The sequence below is a fragment of the Lissotriton helveticus genome, chromosome 9 (genome assembly GCF_964261635.1).
Source record: "Lissotriton helveticus chromosome 9, aLisHel1.1, whole genome shotgun sequence".
Classification (NCBI taxonomy): Eukaryota; Metazoa; Chordata; class Amphibia; order Caudata; family Salamandridae; genus Lissotriton; species Lissotriton helveticus.
In genome coordinates this window covers 726,921,758-726,941,069 of record NC_136070.1, presented here as the reverse complement: position 1 = coordinate 726,941,069, position 19,312 = coordinate 726,921,758, and the positions used below count along the sequence as shown (strand labels likewise).

Genomic DNA, 19,312 nt, shown 5'->3' with positions numbered 1-19,312 from the left:
GCTGATATTCTAGTGAAAAGATCTAGGAGGACAATTGTGGCGTAAGGCCTAAATAAGAGAGTGAGGATTCATCAAGAGACAAATCCCAGCTGTCCTGCTCCATCATCTTCGTGATCCTTATGAAATATGTGGTTCATTGTACTTATGTGCCAAAACTGGGATTATAACTGCAAGCTAAACACCGTTGTGTTAAATAAAAAAAATTATTGTACCTGCATGTATTATATATTTTAGAAACCAGCATTAAAGGCAAAGGTGTACAAAGCAGAGCAATTTGACACAAAAAATAGACAAAGATTGTTGACATGTATTTAAAAAATCCGGTTTCGTTTTGAACTGCTGGGTCTGGAAAATCGATAGACATAGTGATGATTACTATCAAATTAGACCCCAGTTGATTCTGCAGTATGGTTTCAAGCTGGAGGGAGAATCATAAGTGTAGTGTAGTTCCTATTATCCCAATAGGCTCTGCGCATTGGAATAATATCTTCAATAGTATAGACCTAGGGCAGAGGTTAACTAGGTCTTCTACCGACGATATTAGACTTAAAGTTTTGTGTTTGCCAGCTAGCTCAGAGTTCACTAGAAACTTTCTCGAATAGGCAAGGAGGATTTTAACCTCCCTGGATAGACAAGAAGGGATTTAGTTTCTGAAAACCATAGAACATGACAACTTTGCTCTCCCCTAATCAAGAGTGTATCTCTAGAGTCGTGTGAAAACAATAGACAACTTATTTTACTCAGTCAGTACGTGCATTCTTAGTTTCACCAGTTTGTAGAGAAATAAGAGATGGGCGTGGTTCAATAAAAGATGTTATTTATTGATCAGTCTCTTTTCTCATACAAGAGAAATGAATCGCTATTATTGCAATACTTGTAGTTAAGTAAAGTGCATACAGTAGAGACAGAATTATAAAATAATACTGTAAAAGCATTGATATGGTTTCTGAGCCATATGATACTTTAAAATGGATAAAATAGATACATACATATATACATTTGACTAATCATACTCAACTGGTGCTTCTAACCACGCCTACCCCAGTGTACCTGACCTAAGCCTAATACGTGGGCGGGAGTAGATAAGTAGCAGTTTAAGTTAAGTTTGTTTTGCCAAGGGACTGATTCGAGAATTCTCTGCAAGGGTTTATTCAGTTCTGTACCTGAGATCTAGAATGATGGAGGGCTGGTATCTCTTATCCCAGGTCTTGATATTCCAGCTGCCTGTGAGGGCTGCTTGGAAGCACCGGAGCTGGATTTCTCGGCAGGAGAAAGGCAGCGTCTCGTTCTCAGCGCGTCAGGAAGGCGGGGCAGCGTCTGTGGGCTTCGCTCTCTGCTGGGCTCCTCAGCACGTCTCGCTGCTCCGATCTCGTCACCACCGCATGTGTTTGCTTAAGGCAATGTTGGTAATATTTATACCTGAAAGGTGCCGAGATTGACGTAAGGATGGACATATATACGTCAATAAGGATGTCATATGAACGGGCTCGTTCGCACATTCTTTTGCTGAAGTTCTCGGTGAAATCAAAACAACGGCTATGGGAATTTCCCAGGTCGCTGTAGGTTTGATTTGTTTTGAGAACTCCGTATGCCTTATCAGGGGCTGGAGGAATATCGCCTGTCTAATTAGATGGCATGCGTTATGACCTAATCAGATAACGCGCTTCTGTGCCGTGGTGTGGCTTAATCAGATAACGGTTTTTGCACCGTTGGATGGCTGCTAGTTAATTATTAACCAAACCAGGGTCAGGAATAGGGGAATCGATACAGTACCTATAGCTTCTTGCTTAATCGGGTACTGACTCTGTGCAGTAGGTTGTGATTTTAACTGGATTTTGTGAGGAGGAGAGTCCTCATCCCATCCCACATGATTTTTATATAAGGCAGGGGCTTGAGCTACTGCCCACTTTCTTGCAAGTGTATATTTTTTATGAATTGGAATATGGTTTGAGAAGGCAGGCATAATTATTTCTTCGCCATGTGGGCACTCCCTGACAAACTCTGGAGGCCAGTCTTGTTCAGCTAGAAGGATGTCATAGCCCTTGGACAGATTATCCCAAAATAGTCCCCTTATTTTTCTAGTCTTATCCCCCTCTATACGCAATGTTATTTCATATATTTTATGAGGTTTGCTAACTCTGGTATCTGCAGTTTCCACCTGAATGTATTCATTCGTGTCCACTGTCTCCAGATGATTCATAAGGACTTTGCGAGCTATGCTCACTTCTGCTGCGCTGTCTAGCATTGTCTGAGCCCATTCTCCGTTTTTCAGCTGTGTCCTCAGTATTCTCGGCATTGTTGATTACTTTAATACTGGCTACCTTCTTTTTTGGAAATTGTAATTTTTTATTCAGATGAGCAGGTTCTTTGTCTTTGGACTTGACGTGCTCTTCCCTTTGTTCTGATCGTCCTCTTCTTTCCGATTTCTGCGAGGAAGTCTGAAAAGATTGAGAGGGACGTGTATCAATATCTTGATATCTATCAGGTTTCTTTATATTATCCCTATTTCTAAGGTTGTATTTTTTCACAGAGGGCTCCCGTTGGGGAGACTTGCGTCCTTGGTCGGGAGATCTTTCTCTCCGCCAAGGAGACCTTCCTCTGGACTGGAATCTTTTTTCTTTAGGATTGGATTGCTTATTTCCATCCCAGCTCTTTTTTTGAGTGTTTAAATTATTTTTTATAAATACCTTTTCAGGACTTTCAACTAGTTGGGGTTTCACTGGTATTCCACCCAAACTATCTCTTCCTAGTTCTTCATAGGATTTTTCTATGATTCTGGCAATTTCCGATGGTTGGTCTGCTATATTTGTCTCTTTTAACCTCTGGCGAATCGCCACATTTGCTGCTTCTCCCTTTATGTTGGCTAATAATATTGCAGAGACCTGCTTGAAGTCTTTCAGTAGTTTCATACCGAGAGTTAAAGCGGGTTCTGGACCGTATTCATCTTGAATCTGTTTTAGCACATCTGGTATTACTGACATGGATGGTACACCATGTGTTTTTGTGTAAATGGAAGCAAAGACTGTTCCCCAAGTGTCACAATCCTCCACATGTGGTGCGATTCCCATTGGAAGACAGATAGTCAGAATCCTATGTTTCTCAACAGGGGTGGTATCTGGAAACACCGCCTCTATTTGAGTTATTTTTTGTGCTAGCCAGAAAGGAATTTGTTCCCGTTTTGCGGGTACCTTACCTAGACAGGACTGTATGTTCTGTGGTGTAATTTTATTTGTGTTCCCCTGATGACTGGTCAGCTGTGGAATTTTAATTGCTGGTTGGATTGTTGAAGTCCGCATTACATATTGGACTAATTGTCTATGTATTTTTATTAATTGTTTTAGCTGTGCTAAAAGTTCTGGTGCAGGCATTTCTTCAATGTCTGGATGTGGTGTGTATCCGGCTAGGACCGGCCACGTTGCTCCTGGTCTACCTAGTGGACCGAGCCTGGTGATGTGATTATTAAGTTTTAGGGCGCCATTAAACAAGAGCAGATGCTCTTGGAATTTGAGTGGTATTTCCACCTCCTCGAAAGGAGTGTACTCACTAGGAGGTTCCTCTATTTTGTAATAGTGGAAGTCCTTTGTTACAGCGTTTGCTGCTGGAAAGTTTATCCATGAATAGAATACCTCTGTCTGCCGATATTCGTGTGCCTCAATTACGAATATGACTGTACCACCTCTTGGTGTCAGTCCATTTTCTATAAGTTTTAGGGTTATAGATTTCCTTATGTTGACCGGGATGAGTATTGCATCTGGGTCATTTTCCAGCAGAGTATTGTCTGCTGCTATTAGTTCAGCTGCTAGTCTAGCTGTCTCTCTTTCTTCTTCAGTGTCTGACATTTTACTGACATGAAGGTTATTCTGTTTGTTTGCAGATCAAGTTTCCACGGAATATAAAGATTAGATGCACAATATTTTGGAACAGTGTATCCTTCAACGTTGAATAAACCAAGAACCATACATAGGAGTCTCCTCCTGCGAGGTTTGGCGGATATGACCTTTCACCCACTCCAGACGTCTTTGGAGTATTATGGGAAAAAGGGGGTTCTGTGTGAAAAAGCACGACTGAGTTACTCTAATGTCTTGCGTTAGTTTTATCGCCTATCCAAACGTTGGGCGCCATGTAGTGTAGTTCCTATTATCCCAATAGGCTCTGCGCATTGGAATAATATCTTCAATAGTATAGACCTAGGGCAGAGGTTAACTAGGTCTTCTACCGACGATATTAGACTTAAAGTTTTGTGTTTGCCAGCTAGCTCAGAGTTCACTAGAAACTTTCTCGAATAGGCAAGGAGGATTTTAACCTCCCTGGATAGACAAGAAGGGATTTAGTTTCTGACAACCATAGAACATGACAACTTTGCTCTCCCCTAATCAAGAGTGTATCTCTAGAGTCGTGTGAAAACAATAGACAACTTATTTTACTCAGTCAGTACGTGCATTCTTAGTTTCACCAGTTTGTAGAGAAATAAGAGATGGGCGTGGTTCAATAAAAGATGTTATTTATTGATCAGTCTCTTTTCTCATACAAGAGAAATGAATCGCTATTATTGCAATACTTGTAGTTAAGTAAAGTGCATACAGTAGAGACAGAATTATAAAATAATACTGTAAAAGCATTGATATGGTTTCTGAGCCATATGATACTTTAAAATGGATAAAATAGATACATACATATATACATTTGACTAATCATACTCAACTGGTGCTTCTAACCACGCCTACCCCAGTGTACCTGACCTAAGCCTAATACGTGGGCGGGAGTAGATAAGTAGCAGTTTAAGTTAAGTTTGTTTTGCCAAGGGACTGATTCGAGAATTCTCTGCAAGGGGTTATTCAGTTCTGTACCTGAGATCTAGAATGATGGAGGGCTGGTATCTCTTATCCCAGGTCTTGATATTCCAGCTGCCTGTGAGGGCTGCTTGGAAGCGCCGGAGCTGGATTTCTCGGCAGGAGAAAGGCAGCGTCTCGTTCTCAGCGCGTCAGGAAGGCGGGGCAGCGTCTGTGGGCTTCGCTCTCTGCTGGGCTCCTCAGCACGTCTCGCTGCTCCGATCTCGTCACCACCGCATGTGTTTGCTTAAGGCAATGTCGGTAATATTTATACCTGAAAGGTGCCGAGATTGACGTAAGGATGGACATATATACGTCAATAAGGATGTCATATGAACGGGCTCGTTCGCACATTCTTTTGCTGAAGTTCTCGGTGAAATCAAAACAATGGCTATGGGAATTTCCCAGGTCGCTGTAGGTTTGATTTGTTTTGAGAACTCCGTATGCCTTATCAGGGGCTGGAGGAATATCGCTTGTCTAATTAGATGGCATGCGTTATGACCTAATCAGATAACGCGCTTCTGTGCCGTGGTGTGGCTTAATCAGATAACGGTTTTTGCACCGTTGGATGGCTGCTAGTTAATTATTAACCAAACCAGGGTCAGGAATAGGGGAATCGATACAGTACCTATAGGAATACATCACATAAGGGCAGTTGAAGGGCCTTTGGGCAAGGCTGTTTATGAGCTTAGGAAGAGGGCGAGAGATAGGTGGCATCAAGTGCTTCTCAAAGTCTTTTTTTCTGTGAAAGGAAGACAAATGGCATTAGCAAACTAACCTGTTTGCTGTGTGGCTTCCTGTAATAATTTCCTTAGTAATATAGAAATGGTGGTGGTAGGTAATTGTGCCCATACCAGAATCTGCCATATAACTGATAACACCAGTAGAAATTAAATGCCACAACTTAGTAAAAAAGAAATGACGGTCTGCAAGGGGTCATACAAACACTGACTTTTCTGTTTTGTCCACAGACTCTGGAGAACCAGATGGATATACGGGAAAAGGAAGTAGAGGCAATCAAGACACAGGCTCTGGCTCTCAGCCAAGAGGATGCCAACTCAGTTGAGGTGGACTGCAAGCACATCCGAGTGGAGGATAAATTTGCGCACTTGCGAGGGCCACTTAACGAGAGACGCCGGCTATTGCTGTCCTCAAAGGAAGGGCATCAGTTTAACCGTGACCTGGAAGATGAGATTGTGAGTATGAGGCTTTTTTCCCTTCTCTTCCCTCTGCTGAAACAGGCAGCAGACAGATGTTTTGTGAGTTTATTTTATTATTATTTATTAATGTATTATAATACATTTATCCAAAGTGCTTTACATCACAGGGAGCAGAAATGGTACAATACACATGAAAAAGTCCTCAATGGAGGTACAACAAGATTACATTCCTTTAAGCTGCAACCAAAAATGTACCATCAGTAATATTCTAAATACAGGAAGAGTAGGGGGCAGACCTTCTAGAAAGCGAGCGCTTATTCCAAAGATGAGAAATGAGCAGTATTAAGAAGCGAAAGCAAGAAGAAGCACACAGAGTGCAGAGACCAGAAAGAAGAAAGTGAGAGCCAGAATGTAAGGACGAAGATTGGGTATACAGAGATCAAAATAGAGAGATCAGAGTACAAAGGTAAGGCAGGGCAGGACATTTCAGATGCATGAAGACGGTAGAGGATAACAGAACTTGAACCGAGATGAAGATGGGAGCCGCCAAGCCAAGTGGGAAGAAATATAGGTTGAGATAGGCATGAGAGCGAAGACTGATACCAACATTTTGAATAGATTGAAGTGAAGTAAGCATCTATTTAGGGCGGCCATAAAAAGGGGGACTGTATTTGATTCAGGAAAGAACCAGTGACTGGAGCAAAAGAATGAAAAGAAAAGTAAACAATATGTCATTCTCGATATGTTGATGTTAAAAATGTGTCAGCAGCAGGCCTTGACAGCTGGGTTTAGTGAGAAGTCCAAGATAATGCCCAGGTTTCGGGATGAAACCACATAGGTGGAAGTAAATCGTATCCATGTTTGCCATTCACCTCCATATTCCTGTTTCGGAGTAAGTCCAAGGCAAGGCAACAATTGACTGTACGATGCAGAGAAAAGTATACCTCTTTTCTGGTGTCTTGAAATAAGTGGTCATCTTTGTTGTAATCATTCACAATACTTTTCGGAATTGCTGGCATGTTAGTTCTATATAATATCGGCATTATATAGCATTTTAAAGGTCTGAATGATGGATCGCGGCTATGTGTGAGTGTATTTCAGAAGAGACCCTTACAATTAAAATAACATTTTCTCGGAGGACAAAGAAATCCACCCAGGAAAATCCACACAAGGCAAGATTCAACGTACAAACAGGATAGGTTTATTAAAATTAAGAATCGATACAGAAAGCAAAATGCATTGGTTAATTAAATCATATCAAAATGCAAATAATTGTAAAATAGCAGCAGAAACTAAGCCTTAATCTAAATAATAGCCAGCACCAAATACTGTCTAGCACGAGGCAAATGGAATTCAAGGAACATTTGTCATAGGGACTGTTCAGTAAATCAGGAGAGAGGAATTGTTAAAATATTCGAAGTTCAGTGTGATTAAGGCTTGACATGAAGTCTGCCTTGAAGGGAATTAAGAAAGAAATCTGACTTGTCCCCAAATTGTTGAGCCTTTATTTCTTTTAGGTAGAGAAACTGTTCAGTCATTGTAGTCTGACAGAGAAAGTTACAACCAATAGATAAATAGAAAACACATCACATGATAATATTGACATTTGGCCAAAGTCTGTGTATATGCTGTACTATGCCTTCACACAAAATATACTGCATCTTCCGTTCGGCCGAGAAAGTATGGACGGTGGCTTTCAATTTCAATGCAACTGTAAAATCCATCCTGTCCTGAAACATCATGAACACAAAACATTGCATTTTATAAATGTTACAGTACGAACAGGACCATAGAACTAACCTAATCTTGTATTATTGAATAAACAACAAAGGTCAAAATTGAAGCTCCTCAATGCGCTGGGAGTGGGTACATTAGTTTGTCAAGTGTTGGAAAACAAATGCATTAAAAATGGGCTGCATGAAAACACGAGTCGGCCTAAAGCCTCGCGTATCTCAATCTAAATATTCTCGTTTTCTAAAATACAGTAAATTATTACTTTTGCAACTGTTTGGAGTTGAATACTATGCAGAATGATTAACTGTGGAATCTGTGCCCACTCTTTTTTTCTATACTGAGTTGACCGATGTTTCAGGAAGGAATACCAATCTGTGTCAAAGGACCCACATTTGTTCCAATGTCTGATATTATTTTCTACTTGCTGGTAGTACTCTCTCCAATATTTTCCTAATGTTGGCCAATGTCAGACTAGGGGTATCGGCAAGTCCGTTACTTCACAGCCCCTCCAACAGAGAGACAATGTTGTTTTGTCCCACTGGTACAATCTCTCATGTGTCTAATTGTCATATGTAAGGAACTTGTGCATGGTCTCTTCGTTTCTGTGTTTCTTATTGTCACACTGGATCTGTCAAAGGCTTTATCCCAGTAATTGTTGGATATGTCTTTACCCAGTGCTTTCTCCTATGTTGTCGGACATAGCTGTTTGGGTGGTTGTCAGGACAAGAGTATCACGTTTTATAAATTAGAGTCTAGTTGTGTAAGTTCTACTTATTTACCCACTTATCGAATGTTGTGCATTCACTTAGTGCTTCCTTCACCACAGTCCTGGTATAGTGGCCAATGCCAAACCTGCTCAGTTTCTGTTAAAACCAATTCTTTTTTAAGCTCTTCTAAAGACTGTTTTAACCTTCCCTGAAGAAGAATCCCATCACTAGACATTTCATTTCCCCTTACTAAAGTCGTCCCATTTCTGAATGGGCGTTCAGTTGGAAGTTCTGTAAATAGGGTTCATTGTGATGGGTATGATGTGAATACCTTGTTCTTTCCCAATTTGCTCCAGATTTGAAGGGTCACTTTGGTCATTGGTGATTATGACAGTCACCAACTCCTGTGTTTCCTCTTGATCCAAGGAACATTCCACATGGATAGTCCTGCAATAGTATAGCCTATAAAGCACTATTGCTTATTAGTTTCTGTTTAACCCCATTCTAGCAGTAGCAATATACAACAATTCTGTCAAGAAGCACATTTGAAATGCTTTAAAGTATCTGACTAAGTTTGGGAAGGGGAAGTCTTCCTTGGGAAGCCAAGAGGTATAGAAAATCTAGATGATACTCTTGATTTACTTTAGCGCCAGAGGACATTAAGAGTTGGCTTGACATTTTTAAAGGGTGTGTTGTATTGGTAGTAGAAAGATAAGAATCAGTTACAGTATTTCGAAATTGTAATTTCACCGCAGTAGTTCTGCCTAACCATGAGACCAGAACTATGTGCCAGTGTAGCTCTTTGTGAATTGCAGTAAGTAGCCATGATTTGTACTCTGGAGGAGCAATCCGATTCCCAAGTAGGAAACTGCATTGGAGGTCCGTTGTATAGTGAAAAGCACACAGAGAGACTGCAACTGTGTGCAGAGGACTAAAGCTTCCGATTTCGTAATGTTGACTTTAGAACCAGAAACTGCGCTGTAGTTCTCTAGTTCCTCACTTAGGTGAGGCAGGGAGTGTGCAAGGTCTGCAATGATAAGCATAACATCATCTACAAACATGGTCATCTTTAACCCCTTCGATGCTGATGACGAGCTCAGCTCGTCATCAGCTACGGCGCTCGTATGCTGATGACGAGCTGAGCTCGTCATGTAACGCGGGTTTTTTAAAAATCCAGCGCACAGCGGGAAAACCGCTAGCGCGCAAGTGGTTAAGGGGTCTATCCCAATCTGGACACCCTTAATAAAAGGTTCAACTGCTAAGGATGAATAAGAGTGGTTATAAAGTGTGGCTTTAAATGGTGCCACTTTTGATGGATCTGGGATTTGACGCCTTTCACTATTATTTGTGCCCTCGTGTCTGGTAGATAGCCAATATTGAAATTGTGGGTGGAAGCCTAGGGGAATGCTCCAGGCATTTCATGTATGTCCAGTTGACCTTGTCAAGGAGCAAGCCTTTTAAAAACATTTTTTATTGTGTGTTGGTCATTCCATGATCTGCACAATCATATTGTCTCTAAATTGGAGGCCTAGGTAGATGCCAGATTTGTCTGGGTATAGCAAATCTGGAATCATGGTGGTCAGACTGGATACCAAAATGTTGTTGAACAGTCTACCTTTGACATTCAGAGAGAGCTTGGTCTATATGATCCATATTGAGACACGTTGTTATCTGGTTTTGGAAAGACTACAGGCTTTCAGCACAGAGTCGGACACATTGCACATCCCTCCAAATTAGTCATTACAATTGGGGTAATTGATTTACAGAACGTTGTGTAAACTAAGGAGGTGTGGTCATCTAGCACCTCTCTTCTACCAACCTTCATTCTGTGTATGCAGTTAGTGATCACCTCTATATCCGTCAGTTCCTCAAGAACTTCTGCATGTCTTGATGTCACTTTTTATCTCTGCTTTGCATGTATATGGGATTGGGCCTTAGCCTCATCTGCCACTTTCTCCTCTTAAGGTTTCCTTTAGTAATCATAGAAGTCCTGTGCAAGGTATTTGTATTCTACCAAAGTTTTCCCTGTCTCTGTATTCCCTTCACTCTCTCGCTGATAATTTTTTCTCCAAGTCAGCAGACAGAGGCTTACCTGCTTTGTTGCTTGAAGCTTATAATTTGTGCCTGTTTTTGAAACGTTCTTATTCTGTCTTATCCACTTTTAGCTCATGCATCTGAGAGTGAAGCCCCAGAATTTTGCACCATGTCCTGGGCGCCTGTGTTCTGTGTCTAGGATGGCCAGTTTGTGCTTGAGTTTTTCCCTTCTGTCGACACGTGCTTTAAGGCAAGAGCACACCTATATAAATACACCTACCAGAAACACTTTGAGAATATTCTAATCTGTCTTTATCACCACTGATTCCCTCTCATTTTCTTTAATAAAATTGGTGGAGAAGTAATCAATCGAGTCACCAATTGTTTCCTTGTCTTTATTGCTCTGTGTGTCGTGAGCTTGATCGTAGTAAGAACATGGTCTAATAAAGCTACCTATTGTAGTTTAGGTGGTTTGTGAGATTAGGCTACTTCCAATGAGGCAATGGTCAAGGTTTCCATATGTTTGGTGGGCATGTGAGTAAAATGTGTAGTCTGTTGAATGTTACCTCCTCCATATCTCCGCCAAACCTTGCCATTCACTAATATGTTCTGTAGCTGCACCAATCCCTCATACCTCTATTTCATATGATCTCTTGGACCATTCATCATGATAATTTCGACCTTTACTATGTTGATTATGTCTTAAGACAATGGAATTTATGAAAGTTTCTTGATTTGTGTTTGGGCTTTACATTTTTATCACTGGTATGGTTTGGGAGTCTTTCGTGAAGACTGTCAAAGCATGGGCTGTCTCATCTTGTACAATTCTTTTGACCTTCCCCTGCAATTATGTTGCCCGTAATGTCCCCGCACTTTTTTTATGGGGCCCGACAAGAAGTACTGCTTTGAAAAACCACTTGGGTTTAGGTTTAATCCAATCATGTTTAAGCAGATGAGTTTCTTGATGCAGCGAAATCTCTCTGACATGATTTTAAGAGATGAATAACTACTAATCCTTTGGCTGGACGATTAAGCCTATCACATTTAGGCTTATAATAATTGCCACACTGTGAAATTACCATTGTGGAACTGGGACTGGAGGCAGTCTATGACCTCTTTAGGCCGCTGAGGTTAAGCATTGTTGAACTAATTTGAAAGAAACAGGTTAGTTATAGATTCCTTACCTTAAAATTACCCCCAGGCGTCAGACTGGAACCGGAAAGTTTTTTAGTCAGCAGTACCTCTGCACGTCGAAAGGTGGCGTCAGTCGGCTCCGTGTCCGTCATCGGGATGACGTCGCGGCACCTACTTAGATGCTGCCCTCGCGTGCTAACGTCAGTTCTTTCTTTTTCCGCGCCAGCCAGCGCAGATCTGGGAAGAGCGGTACCTCAGTCATTTTTTGACTACGTTTTTCTCGACTTTCGTCGACTTATTGTTTCGAGTCTTCGACTCCGTATAGGTGCACAAGAGATGCCCGGTTTCAAGGCCTGCGGTTCCTGTAACCGACTAATGTCGGTGACGGATCCGCACCGCGTGTGCTTCTTTTTGCCTGGAGCGCGACCACGACCCCGAGTCGTGCTCCCACTGTCGGTCGATGGCACCGAAGGCTTTGCGGGAGCGGTCCCGAAAGCTGCTTGAATGCCGTCAAATGGCTCCGTGCCGTTCGAGGTCCCGTTCTAGAGGGAGGTCGAGGGACTGGTCGCGGAGCCATCACCATTCCAGTTCCAAATCATCGAAGTCTTCGCACTCTGAATCAGGTAAGCATAAGAAGAAGTCGAAGAAGCATCCATCGCACTTCGTCTTCTCCTCATCGGTCAGCCAATTAGACGAGACACGCGGGTGGTGCCACTCCCGCGGTCCGCGTGCGGAGACTGAAGGGTCGGCTCCGAGCTTCCCTATCCTTCCAGAACCCGGAGCGACCCCCGCCTAGCTTCGTACATTCTACGAGGCAATGCATGCCATCTTTGGGCAGACCAACCCCGCTGGCGCGCCTTCCGGCCCCGCGGACTCGGTTGGGGGGGTCCAGGTCTTTGCTGTCGGCGGCTCCTGCCCCGGCGCCTCAGGCCCCCCTTGGATCCAGGCCTGGATCCGGATCAGCGCCGGTTGACCACGTCACTCCTTCTACCGTGGCTACGGAGGATGGAGCGTCGTACGCAGTGGTGTTGCGTATGGCGGCCGAGGCTCTCAACCTCGAGTTTCCTACGGTGGCGGTCAGGACTAACCTCCTGACTGAGGTGCTTCAACCGGCAGCGAGCTCTTCGGAGCCCCTGCTGCCGTTTAATGAGGCCTTCACCGACGTCCTTTTGGGCACGTGGTCCAAGCCCAACACGGGGGCTCCCGTGGACAGCATGATCGCCCGACACCACTGCCCCGGCTCCAGGCAACCCCACTTTCCTCTCCCAACACCCCACCCCAGAAAGCTTGGTGGTCGAAGCCTCCACCTCCAAAGCGCCTTCCCTACCGCTCCACCGGAACGGGAATCCAAGAAGCTGGACCACCATGGCAAGAAAATTCTCTTCCTCCAGCTTAGGACTGCGGTCCATAAACACCGCATGTCTTGGGTCGTTATTCGCACTCAGTGTGGGATACGGTGGCTCAAGTTCTTCCTCAGTGTCCGGAGGAGGCCCGGGCAGTGCGCTCCCAGCTGTTGCCGCTGGGAGAGATGCAGCAAAGTTTGCAATCCGTTGTGGGCTGGACATCGCCGACTCTGGGCAGGACCACGCTTCTGCCCTACGCCTGGATGAGGCCCACTGGCTTTTCAAGGGATGTCCAGAACACCTTGATGGACATGCTCTTTGATGGCCGTCACCTTATGGCCACAAAGCAGACAACGCCCTAGAGTGCTTCAAGGACTCACACGCTACGGCCAAGTCCTTGGGCCTCTCCTCCCGTCCTGCGCAGTCTGCATTTTGCCCCTTTCGTGGCTACGGAAGGGGTGCCTTGCTGCCTCCCACCCAGGGCCACAGACCGCAGCAAGTTACCCAACCTTTGCGCATCCGGGGACGTGGAAACAACCGTCGTGGTTCCGGGAGCCAGCGGGCAGGCCAGCCCACCAACCCCCCCCCCCCCTCTGCAGCGGCATTAAAACCCTCCTAGTCCGTTCTTTCAGGCCCATCAAACGCCAGTGGGCGGCAGGATTCGCCATCACCTCCCCCAGTGGTGCACCATCACTTCGGACAGGTGGGTTTTCCAGATAGTCTGAAGGGGCTACTCCCTCCCCTTCGAGACTACCCCTCCAGCAATGCCACTGCGATACCACCACATGTCGGAGGATCATCTGGCCATTCTCCAGCAGGGAGGTACATCTCTCTTGGCCAAGGAAGCTCCTGTCCCAGAAGTAGGTAGTGGTTATTATTCCCACTACTTTCTGGTTCCCTAGAAGGACAAGGGCCTGCATCCTATCTTGGACCTCCGGTACAACAATCGGTTCCTCCGGAAGGAGAAATTCTAGATGTTGATGCTTACTCAGGTCTCGACTGTCCTCGACCCGCAAGACAGGATGGTAGCGTTGGACTGGCAGGACGCTTATTTTCACATCCACGTCCTGCCGGCTCACCGGCGTTACCTAAGGTTCACGGTAGGCCACGAGCACTTTCAGTTTACCGTGCTCCCCTTTGGCCTTACCAGCGCCCCTCGGGTGTTCACGAACAGTGATGGCGGTGGTCGCAGCCCATGTGCGCAGATCAGGGGTTTCAGTCTTCCCCCCCTATCTTGACGACTGGCTGTTGAAGGCGGGCTCGCCCCAGGCAGTCATCTCCCACCTCCAGACTACGGCCAACTTCCTGCATTTGCAGGGGTTCTCCATCAATGTGCCGACGTCGCACCTGATTCCCTCTCAGAAGCTCCTATTCATCGGAGCGGTTCTGGACATGATATGGTTTCTGGTCTATCGTCCCGAACCGCGAGTCCGGGATATTCGGTCTATGATTCCGATCTTTCAGCCCCAACCCTGGTTTCGGTTAGAATGACCCTGAGGCTGCTGGGCCTCCTCCATCCTGCTGATTGATCATGCCAGGTGGCATATGCAGGCTGTGCAGTGGGACCTGAAGTTCCAGTGGGCGCAGCTTCAGGGGAATCTGTCAGATTGCGTCCAGATCTCGGAGGGCACTGCTCAACAACTGCAGTGGTGGCTTACGAACCAGGATTCAATGGCAGATCCCTCTCCCTTCCCCAACCAAAGCACACTGTGGGGACGGACGCATCCCTTCTGGGATAGGGTGGCCACATGGGAGAGGCTGAGATCAGAGGCCTCTGGCTTCACATCAACCTTCTGGCGCTCCGGGCGATTTGTCCTACACTGAAGGTATTCATTCCCTCTGTCCGGTGGAAGAGTGGTGCAGGTGTTCATGCACAACAACACCGCCATTTGGTATTGCAACAAACAGGACGGGTGGGGTCATGGACCCTATGTCAGGAGGTCCTTCGCCTCTAGACATGGCTGGAACATCAGGGCATTTCCTTGGCGGTTCAACACCTGGCCAGTTCTCTGAACGCCAGGGCAGACTAACTCAGCCACAGGTGCATGATGGATCACGAATGGCGTCTTCACTCGGAGATGGTGCATGGTCTCTTTCAACAGTGGGGATAGCCTTGGTTAGATCTATTCTCCACCGAAGAGAACGTGCAATGTCAGCAATTCTGGAATTTCCAAGGCGGCACTCGCTCGTCAGCGCTTTTCTTCGCGAATGGAGTTGCAGTCTGTTGTATGCCTTTCTGCCTATACCTCTTCTGCCCAGAGTGCTGAAGAAGATCAAGCGCGACCAGGCCCAAGTCATTCTTGTGACTCCGAATTGGTCAAAAAGAGTCTGGTATCCCGAGCTGCTCAACATGGCCATCGATCCTCAGATCAGATGGCCTCTTCAGGAGGATTTTCTGTCGCAGCAGCAGGGGACGATTCTCCACCCGAACCTGTCCAGTCTCCACCTCCTTGCGTGGAGATTGAGCGGCAGCAGTTGACGTCTTTCGACCTGCCTCCTGAAATCTGTGATGTAATCTAGGCAGCCAGGCGTCCCTCCACTAAGACGGTATACACCTGAAGGTGGAACAAATTTGTGGCATGGCGCACAGCAAAGGCTGTGGATCCCCTTTCTGAAGTACTCTTGTTTCTTGTCTCTTTAGCCCAGCAGGGCTCTGCTCTGGGCACTATCAATGGCTATCTTTCAGCCATCTCTGGCTTCCTTCGGTTGCCAGATCAGCATTCCCTTTTCAAGTCCCCGGTAGTTAACCGTTTCCGAAAAAGGCTTAACACCTCTTTTTCCTCCAATCCCCTTTGGTATGCCTCAGTGGGGCTTGAACCTTGTGCTAACCTATCTCATGTGTGCTTCCTTTGAGCAACTGCATAACTGTTCTTTACGCCTTCTGACTCTTAAAACTGCTTTCCTGATGGCCATCATTTCTGCTAGAAGAGTGAGTTGAGCTCCAGGCTCTTTCTTCAAAACCTCCTTCCTATCTGTTTATCCGGACAAGGTGGTTCTCCGGACCCGTCCATCCTTCCTTCCTAAGGTGGTCACTGCCTTTCACCTCGGGCAGACCATTACTCTGCCCACCTTCTTTCCGCCTCCGCATCCTTCAAAGGAAGAAGAGAGGCTCCACTGTCTCGACCCAAAACGTGCGCTCTCCTTCTATCTGGATCACACAAAACAGTTCCGGGTGGATGATTAACTTTTTGTTCGTTACGTGGGTGCAAAGAAGGGTCGGGGCGTACACAAACGCACCATTTCTCGATGGGTCGTGTTGTGTATTAAGGCTTGTTACTCTCTGGGCTAAAAAGGAGCCTCCAGTCGGCATACGCGCTCACTCCAGCAGGGCGACTGCAGCCACTACTACCTTGGGAAGGGGAGTGCCTCTGAATGACATCTGTCAGGCAGCCATGTGGGCATCGCTGCACACATTCACCAAACACTACTGTCTGGACAGCCAAGTCCGGAGAGCCTGCTTCTTTGGCTGTTCTGTTCTCCAGGACTTTCTAGTGTGATCTTGGTTTGCAGACCCACCACCATGGTTGGTATTGCTGGGGTATCTATTCTAAGGTAAGGAATCTGTAACTAACGTGTTTCTTTCAGATGCATCAGTTACTTACCTTCGGTAACGATATGTTCGAGGCATATGGGCTGCAGATGGTACATTTATGAATAGATCGCCATCTGGTGTTGGGCTCGGATGATTGCACTTGTTTTTCTCTTGGAGAAGTCTTTGTCGTCACGAGATCGATGACTTCTCCTTTGGGTGTTAGTGCGCATGGGCATCGGCTCCATCCTTAGATTGTTTTTTTCCGCCATCGGGTTTGGATGAGGATCAAAGCGCTCCGGATCGACTTCGACAAAAAAAGTTATATTCTGCGCGTATTCCCTTTCCAATTCGACGGTATTGTTATCGAACGCGACTACACTTCCATTTCGACGCGTTTCGACGTCAACAACAAGATTTCTAACTGCTACGTCGACGAGACCAGGAGGCCCATCTCGACGTAGTCCAGCCCGGAGTCCATGGAAAGGACTCCATTCAAAAAATGTCCAACGTGTGGTGCTAAGTTTCCACACAAGGACCTACACGAGGTGTGCAACCTCTGCTTGTCCCCTGAACACGAATCCAGGGACTGTGAAGCCTGCGCGGCATTCTCTTCCAAGTCGACGATTAGAAACCGTCGAGCCCGAAGACACGAGATATCGAGAATGCAGTCACAGGCAATCCTGGAGCTGTTCGAGGACCAGCACCCCGAAGAGGAGGAAGAAGAGGAGGACGAGGCGGGGTCACAAGCGGACGAGTCCGACGTCGAGGAAATCGACGTTCATCAAACCGTGAGTGACGATGTCCCTTTGCCAAAGAACCGACCCCGCACGGTGTCGACCCCGCCTCCGAGCCCGGTCAGACAACCGAAAAAAGTTTCAGACGCCCCGCCTTCGGGCCCGGCAAGGAAACCGAAACACTCGGTCTCCCACCATGGTGGATCCGAAAAGCGGCCCACTTCGACATCGACACCGAAGCTCCATACAAAGGAAAGCTCGAAGTCGAAACATTCCATGTCGAAACCGAGACATGCTTCGACGTCGAAGACATCCTCGACACCGAAAATATCGGATTCGAATAAACTTTCGGTGCCGAAAACACAAATGGACAGTCAGAAGAAAAAGCACCTTTCGGAACCAAAAACTTCGGTACCGACACAGATCCCAAACAAAAGACTTTGTTTATTGATCCACAAACTGGCAAGGTAGTGACAGAACTACCTAAAAAGAGGAAGAATGAACAGTTGGACGAAAAAACTCCTCCTCCTAAGAAGAGAACAATGGGGACGAATACAACTCCTCCCCTTTCTCCACAACCTAGAGACACACCCTCTTCTCCTCTTCCTCACACTATGCCAACTACTCTTTTTACACCACGCCCATCTACACCTATAACAGATGTAGAAAGTGACACAGGAGAGGGAGAACATCCTAGGGATGATGAAGACACGGTCCCAGAGGATGCAGACCCATGGGAAGATTATAATGTAGGGTCAGATAATGATAACGACCCTGAACTGTATCCCTCAAAACCTTCACCACCTGATGATAATACAGGTTTTGCACAACTAATTAATAGGGCAGCAAAATATCACAAGGTAGAACTACATGCAGAACCTCAAATAGAGGATTTCCTGTTAGAAACACTACCTGCTGCACAAAGAACGTCGGAACACTACCAATGCTTAATGGTCTCCTCAATCACACATCAGAAATATTCAAAGACCCGGTGAGGGCTAGGGTATTTAACCCAAGAATTGATAAAAAATATAAGGCAGCTCCAAAAGACCCAATATTTATCAAGGGGCAAATTCCTCTGGACTCACTAGTGGTCATAAACGCTCGTAAGAGAGCAAACTCTTTAACTACAGGAGAAGCTCCGCCTCCTGACAAAGAGTCTAAGCTAATAGATGCCTCCGGCAAGAGAGTAGCATCCCAAGCGGCAAACAGCTGGCGCATAGCTAATACGCAAGCGCTATTTGCACGGTATGACAGAGCGCATTATGATGAATTAGAAAAACTCATCATGCATCTCCCTAAAGAACATCAAAAGAAGGCAGATCAACTCATACAAGAGGGAAAGATAATAACTAATACTTCCATTAAGTGCGCCCTAGACGCAGCAGACACTGCAGCAAGATCCATAAACACAAGCATCATGCTAAGAAGACATGCATGGCTCAGAGTTTCAGGGTTCAAACAAGAGGTACAAACATCATTATTGAACCAACCTTTTGATGAGAAAACACTTTTCGGCTCAGGGACAGATGAGGCCTTAGAAAAGATGAAAAAAGATACGGAAACGGCTAAATCAATGGGAGCATTGCAACAGCCAACCCAAAGAGGTTCCTTTCGTAGGTCCACCTATAGAGGAGGATCCAAAAATACAGGTACAAGCCAGCAACCAACCTCTTTTACACCGACATCACCAAGAGGTAATTCTAGAGGCAATTACAGAGGTAACAACAACAAGGGAAGAGGTTGCGGAAACAACAACAACCGCAACTCTCCAACCCCAAAACAGTGACTTCATACAGCTCCCCCCAGACCATATAACACCGGTCGGGGGACGCCTATCACAGTTCCTACCTGTCTGGGAAAACATCACATCAGACAGGTGGGTGAGACAAATTATCCAACATGGTTATTGCCTGGAACTCACAGCTACCCCACCAAACATCCCCCCCAAACAGCGTCCAATGAGCCAAGACCACCTAACACTGTTAAAACAAGAAGTACTATCCCTACTAGAAAAGCATGCCATAGAGAAGGTTCCACAACAACAACAAGGAACAGGAGTATACTCCCTATACTTCCTAATCCCCAAAAAGGACGGGTCTCTA

General features: G+C 45.6%; 1 protein-coding gene across 2 annotated transcripts in view; it reads left to right on the top strand.

Moving 5' to 3' along the window:
- SPTBN2 (spectrin beta, non-erythrocytic 2) overlaps nt 1-19,312 on the top strand; it is a 680,775-nt gene that overhangs the window by 437,533 nt on the left and 223,930 nt on the right. For both annotated transcript variants that reach the window (XM_078660840.1, XM_078660841.1), the window contains one exon: nt 5,801-6,025. In XM_078660840.1, coding sequence (XP_078516966.1) covers nt 5,801-6,025 — 225 coding nt within the window. The remainder of the gene's footprint in view (nt 1-5,800; nt 6,026-19,312) is intronic.